This window comes from Ambystoma mexicanum, chromosome 7q (genome assembly GCF_040938575.1).
Source record: "Ambystoma mexicanum isolate Mex_15411 chromosome 7q, UKY_AmexF1_1, whole genome shotgun sequence".
Taxonomy (NCBI): Eukaryota; Metazoa; Chordata; class Amphibia; order Caudata; family Ambystomatidae; genus Ambystoma; species Ambystoma mexicanum.
Window position 1 is genome coordinate 328,709,161 of NC_090941.1, and position 7,289 is coordinate 328,716,449.

General features: G+C 44.1%; 1 protein-coding gene across 2 annotated transcripts in view; it reads left to right on the forward strand.

Annotated features, from left to right (window-relative positions):
* DIS3 (DIS3 homolog, exosome endoribonuclease and 3'-5' exoribonuclease) overlaps positions 1-5,915 on the forward strand; it is an 859,785-nt gene extending 853,870 nt beyond the window's left edge. For both annotated transcript variants that reach the window (XM_069639429.1, XM_069639430.1), the window contains one exon: positions 5,675-5,915. In XM_069639429.1, the coding sequence (XP_069495530.1) occupies positions 5,675-5,761 (87 nt within the window). In that variant the 3' untranslated portion in view covers positions 5,762-5,915. The remainder of the gene's footprint in view (positions 1-5,674) is intronic.
* The last annotated feature ends 1,374 nt before the right edge of the window (positions 5,916-7,289 follow it).

The window sequence follows — 7,289 nt, forward strand, 5'->3', positions numbered from 1 at the left end:
TCTATGCTGTCCCAGTAAATGTATCCAGAGTCTATATCAATTTAGTAAAGGAAAAATACACAGAGCACTGACAGGAGCAGTGTAGCCTTATTAAGATGATAAATCAGTCGGTCTCCAGGTATGTTGATTACGGCTGTAGTGGCCTTAATGCTGATTATATGCACTGGTTTTATCGTAACCGAATAAGGAGTGTTCTGTTTCATCTGACTGGCCGTCTTCTATAATTGATTGAGGACTGTGGCAAGATATATTTGCATCAGAAATTAATAGTTTGCTGTCCTTGTAATGTGATTTTAATTCATAATATGGCTCTCTTCCTGCTTCTCAGTCAGTCCTTTTACGAACCAAGGAAAACGTTTTTAATACCAGTACTAAGGAAATTAAACTGTAGGTTGTTTAATGAGGCATTGCAATGTATACTCTTTACCATCCAGAGAGGTAGCACTGGCTGCTTACATGTTACAGCAAAGCAGCCCCTTGTGGGTATGTTACAAAAAAGGTTGTGTATGTAACAAGGTTTTATTATGGACTTTGAATTGAATCTTTTTGTATAGAGACTTCATCATGTAATGTATTTGTTGTATTTTAAAAGTTTATATTTTGTATGCTGTCTTTTATGGAGTGAAAGTGAGAAGTCCCCAAAATGCACTTAATTCTCCTAATAAGAGTCAGACAGGACACATCCCTGGAGGAAATGAGACCAAGACCAAGTGCTGGTGATATCAAAAAAATAATTTATCTAAAATGGGGCAAGCAGAATCTACTCTGCTCATGCCGAGAGCGCTCTGTAGAAACCATGTTACAAATCATTTTTATACAGCTTTTGCGTCATCGAGGAGAGGGGAGGCCTAAGGGGCACATGAACAGTTGGGATTGGTCACTAGGGACAGGCACCTATAGGTGCTATAGGGTTGCTGTGCTATGGTTGGAGTAGAATCACATGGTGCTGTGATGATGCTTCTTAGGTCAATCGGTCAGCTGGGCTCATCGGATTGGCACGCGGTGTTGGCAACTGTTGTAGCGTTACAGATTCAATAGACACTTGACATTTGCCCTTGTGGCCACACATTCCCATTCATCCAATACTGTAATCTGTCTTGTCCGGCTTACTCTGAGACCTGTGACTCTGGCACCAAAGGAGATATATTTCTCAAATACAGGTTAAATATCATTGGGCATAGGTCATAATACATTTGTTAAACTCAGTGTTAGATCCATCAATAAGCAGCTTAACTGTGTGTTAGTATGATACAAGATATACTGTGTAAGGGGGTAGGACTTTGAGGTCACTGTGTGGTCTGGAATGTCCATCTGGTGCAATAAAGAGAGCGCTGACTTTAAAACTTAAATCACACATTAAAGGGATGGTCAAGCATGGCACTTACCATAATGGTCATAAGTCATTCTGTGGGGGTTAAAGGCAAGTTGTCTAAACATCATAAAGTATCTTCTAGTCTGATTTAGCACCATAACTGGTGGGGGAGGAATCGAAACACCTTCGAGGTGCATTTCTGCATTGCATGGGGAAACAGGACCTCCTGTGATATTTTTACATAAGGCCTTTTTGCACACAATTTATTACATTGCATGTATGACAGTCTAAAGCGCGTGATCATCGTTACATGGTTGGGTGGTTTTATGATTATAAAACTCACAGTAATGTCTTGTGTATGCACATGTCCTTTTCCATACTAAATAAAACAGTCCATTGCTTGATTCTTCACATATAGGCCTTAACACATTATCACAATGGGGTCATACTGGGTATGGCATATTACGTTACTGTTGCATGAAGCTGTGCATATATTTACATTGAGCTCAAAATGAGGTAGTTTAGTGCGGGCATGTGCAGTTTTTATGTTACATCATGCATTTCGTATTTACTATCTATTTCTATTCAACTTTATACTACGCTTTAATACACTTCACACTTATATAAATGGGACCTAACTTTAGTGCTGCGACTATATTATGTAACACACTAATATACTTGTTGTCTACTGCAATCCATACAATATGCCTTGTGTAATAAAAACAGTTCATGAATAGCTCATTCTAATGAAGAAAGGCACTTCTATTTTCTCATATTAAGGTGCGAACAAACATTACATACTCAAGGGCCATTCTTAGCTACTTGAACATGTCCAAAGGATATGGGGGTGGTATACTTTATGGCCTGTGTCTGCAGGATGGGGGCAGGTTTATAGGGATGAACGACTTTCTGCTGCCAGGCTTGAGCTTGGCTGCAGCAGGGTCAATGAGGTAAGACGGAAGACAGAAGATACAGTGGGAAGTTTGTTGCATTTGCGCGGCTAGTCTCCCATGAGAACCGGATGGCTGCAGAAATGATAGAGGGGAGGAGGTGGGGGGAATATCTTGTTCATTGTGTGCGCCTTGAGTGGAGAGCTGCAGGCCTGCGTTCTAAGTTCATGGCTGGCCTGCTATTATGTGAAAACAAAATGGAGTCGGTGGGCATACAAAATGGAGTGCCACTGAGGTCTTGTCTGGGCTGGTCCCACGGGCTACAGTTCGCTGGTGGCACTTCCGCACGGGTGCCCTGTGCCCAGAGCAGCCGTGCTAGAATAAAACCAGGAAGTGCTTTGACTCAGAATGCATGGGGTCCAAGACCCACTCCCTCCACTCAGGAGCTATGCTTTGAAATAAAGATTAATTCATTCAAGTATTTATTCACTTTTAGAGTTAGCTTAAGTGTTTAGGGACTTCACAGAAGGCTCCCTATATGTGTTGCAGCATTAGGCCTGGGCAAGTGGTATGGGCAAACTCCCAACCACACGAATAACCAACTCAGCCTCACAGGATGCACACCAGACTTAAGGTAAGTATTACCCAAGCCCACACAGTACCTTAGGAGAAAAGAAGAGCTTCGGAGTGGATGCCTTTAGGATGCAGCAGCACAGGACCCGGTCCCTGGATTCTTGACCTGGAGACGAAAGAACTGGACACTGGATGGGAACTTGCAGCAGCAGTTATCAGATGAGGCTTCCAGCAAAGGTTTCTTCACAGATTCTCGCGGTTCTGTGGATTTGGCGCCTTTTTACAGCAGCCAGATGAAGAACGAATATCACCGGTCGGATTCTCTTTACTCTCTTGGTCCTGCACTCTGATTCGAATCGTGCCTCTGGAGGGCCAGCAGGAGTCTACCAAAATTTTGGACGAATTCGGACTTCGGAAGACCATGCACCGCACAATGGATTGATCTCCCAGGGTATTGAGGTATTACAGGCAAGCAAGGTCGCAGCACGTCATGGCATGGCTCAAAATGCAGGTGGTCTTGAGACTAGTGTATCCCATCAGCCTCTGGGTAGGAGTTGTCGCTTTCGGGATCCCTAGGTCGATTGGAAGGAAGGGTTATATCATGCTCCTGTTACACAGCAGGCTCTCCGGTCATTGGAAATTGCTACAGATGGCTTTTCTTCATCTTCCTCTTCGGTTGCTGCTCCAGTGGTTGACCTCTCAGCAGCTTCCAGGTTCAGAGTATTTGTAAGGAACTACAGCGCAACTTCTGCAATCTCTCCCTGCAGTTTACAGAAAGGGACAGTTGGCTGTCCAATCAGGACAGCTAGCCCCCCACTGGGAGCTGATTCGTTTCAGGCAAGATGAACGATAGAGCTGCAGAGATTTGGACTCCCACGCTTCCTGCCTTCTCAGGCACTCTGGGGCCTGGGCAGGGAATGCAAATGATTCCTGCTGAAGGCAAAACTTTCACTGAGGTTGTTCCTGCCTAGAATGGGGAAGATCCTCTCCAGGATCGTCTTCGTATCTTCAGCAGGTTTTGCTACTTCGAGGGATTCTTGGTTCCAAAGATGATCTCACAAACCTGCTGCAGAGGGTCCTCTTCTTATCCAAAATCCAGCCGGGAAGCAAGTCCAAGCCCACCAATGGTAAGCATCTGCACCATTCTAACAGCCAGTAGTTGGACAACTACTGGTTTTGCATGTGCCCCACACTTGGACTTGCAACTCCCCCTTAGATGACACACACGCAGGCACACACGCTTTCCTGGGCTAGTGCATGACTGTATAATGGATTTCCTGACCTGGCAATGCAGGAAGAAGGCCAAAGAACAATACGGCCTAAGGAGCAATGAGTGAAACCAATTGGTGTCCCTGATTAGACAACTACTGGCTGTTTGAATGGTTCAGATCCTTAACATTGGTGGGCTTGGACTTGCTTCCAGGCTGGATTTTGGATAAGAAGTGGACTCCTGCACACATTTCTTCAGATCATGCTGGAGTCAAGAATCCTGTGTAGAACAACCACCAACGGAAGAGCCCAAGAAGACTCCTGAAGAGCCCCAGCATTCCTTCGTCTGGCCCGGTGAAGCCTGGTTGGACTACCTGCTCTGCGAAGGCCCTGTGCGGTGCTTCAACCCCTGGACTGGTGGGACCAGCCAGTCTCTGCGTGTGCACAAGGATCCAGCTGCCCTGTGCCTTCGGAAGTGTCCCTGACTGCCCAATCACCTGACGAGCTCGCAAGTGGGCTACTTTGCTAGAACCGTCGTCCTTTGTTTGCAAACGGAGCCTTGACTGCTCTCTATTGCTAACTTGATTGGGTTTTGGCTCACCTCCGAGTTCCCCTATTCACTGTAACTAGGGTGGCCTATTAAAATTCGTCCACCATGCCAGGTTTAGGAATCCATCTTAACCGCAGCTTTCTCTGTTTTTAGGAGGATGCATGAACATGTTTATTTTCCATTCCTACAGTGATACAATTCCTGAAATGGCTGGTTAATTCTTTTTCATTCTTGAAATCCAAATTTGGTGTGAACATTTTTGTTGAGGCTCCTTTAGAGGTTCTGCATTCCTGTCTGATACACATCCTGAACGTGGTATATGTTATTGCATGAATTCCTTCTGGACTTTGAGCAAGCTACAAACACTATTTTATTACAAAGGGAAAGTTACTCTTCGGTTGAGCGCTCCTGTACTTCCTGAAAATTGCCTAAATTGCTTTCACAGGAAAAAGAATCCCTGTGTATTTTCTTTTTCTGATCATCCTAGGTATGTTTTCAAAGGCTGGAGTGAAACGGGGTGTTTAGTATTTATGTATTCAAATCAAAAGAATTTTAAGTTGATAACATTTGATTTTGTTTCTGGCCCCTGCAAAGGTAGATATCACTAAGTAAATAAACAATTTCTCACTGGATAGTGCTTTGCATAAATACAGAATTGGCTAAGAAGGGGGTTGCTTTATGGTCATAGTGAACATTCTTAGTAGCACTCTGATACTTAAGCCAGGTGTGACAGCACTGAACATCTGCAGATCTCAAATACAAGATTGTTAATAACATTGTGACAGTCAGAACATTCCTTGGCCTGATCAGTTGGATTGTGCGACTCTGCTAAAGTGAATCTGAATTTGCTGCCAGTGCCAATAATGCGATGAGAGAACATGTAGAGAGCTGCTGTACTAACAGAGCTATTGGAAGCTTAAGTGGAGCCTACACCAGGGGCTATTTCACATGATGAGTAATCTGTGTAATGAATACTGTAGCCATCAGAAAGAACATTACGAAAGCCAAGTGGCATGTTCTTTAATGCTAAACTCTAAAATTGGGACGTGTTCTCCCACAAAAACATACATTCATCCAGTGATTTCTATTACGAAAAAAATCAATATTAACAATTGTTTTGTATTTTCCCTTTTCAAACAGATCCCCGGCATCAGTCTGCCAAAAGTGCCTCCTCAGAAATGTGCAAATGGAGAACCACAGATAAAGAAGAGCAAGCACGAACCATAGCTGTGTTTTAATAGCTAACCAACTGGAGACTTTAATTTTTATCAGAGATTGATTGTGTATATTTGGGGACTAAATTCAATTTTAACATTGTGGCTCCTCTCAAACCATATTTTAAAAGACTTGTTTTGCATTTTTATTAAACTCTTGTTCATAATGTTGGTCTCATTTGTTCCTAGTAAAATGTGCGCCATTCTTTCAGAAATTTGAAAATATATTGGTTAGCCATATCTAGAGTTCACAAATGGAAATACTGCTCGAGCGGCAGGAATAGTTAGTTAACCACTATAGGCTGAAAGAGAGCACCATTTTTAAACTGCATAATTTTACTTTTCAATATTGCTATTCCACCCCTCACCACTAACCCTACAGACAAGCAGACACTGCTGTAAGGTTGGAGCAACAACTGTGCGTATGGCCCTGGAAATATGGTAGTTTGGTGGGAACTGACAAGATGGCGTTTAAATCATTGAGAAGCTGGCAGATGTTTTTATTTTTTAAAATATGTTATTGATTTTCACAACATACAAAACATAACCAACACATCCGACTTTTCCGGTTACTTCCAGCATAGCTCACGTTTCATGTTATATGTTACAGTCATCCCTCCTCCCTCCCCTTTAACTTGAGCTTCCCCTCAGTTCCACAGGTTTCTATAATCCGGGGGCTAGTCCCTTTCGCCGTTCTCAGGAGTGTCACTTTCGCTGGATTCGACAATGGAAGATCCCGCCAGTGCGGCAACCATTTGCCTCCACGCCATAAGTGGCCCACTTCCTCTCCCCCCCCCCCTTACTGACTGCCTCATACCATGCCATGGTCTTGGCGTCTGCCCATTTCAGGAGGTCATTCCACCATACTTTTAATCTGGGCCTGTGAGCCGCTTTCCACCCCATGGCTATTCTCCTTTTGGCCAGGATGTATGGCAGGTCCTTGAGTTTGCAGACGTGTTTTAAATTCCGTGGTCTGGTAAATCCCCCCCAACATGCCTGTCCATACAGATTCCACATCTAGCTTAATCCCCTTCTCAGATAATCGTAGCTTGACTTAACCCCAAAATTTTCCCACCTCCGGGCAGGCCCAGAACATATGGATCATCCCAGCATCCACCTCCCCACACTTGGGGCATTTTTGTACGCCTGGGCTCCCAAATCTGGCAATCCTTAGGGGGGGGGTCATGTATGCCCTGTGGGTGACATATAACTGCATCTGCTGCAGCCTGGCATTCCTGGACACCTTTTTGTGATATCTCTGGGCTCTTTCCCACTGTCTCTTGCATGGGTTCATCCGCTTCCTCCTCCTACTCTTTTCTCAATTGGAGTAGCTTCTTGCTCACTCTGGCCATCACTTCTTCGTATATCTGAGATATTTCTTGCCCTCCCTCTGAGATATCATACATCGTCTCTATGGCAGCGTCCGGTTGCTCCGCTAGTACTGCCTCGGACCATGTCTCCTTTACCCATTTAATAATTCTAGTGTACGTAATGTATTGCCCACTATGTACCCCAGTATCCTCCACTATTGTTTGAAAGTC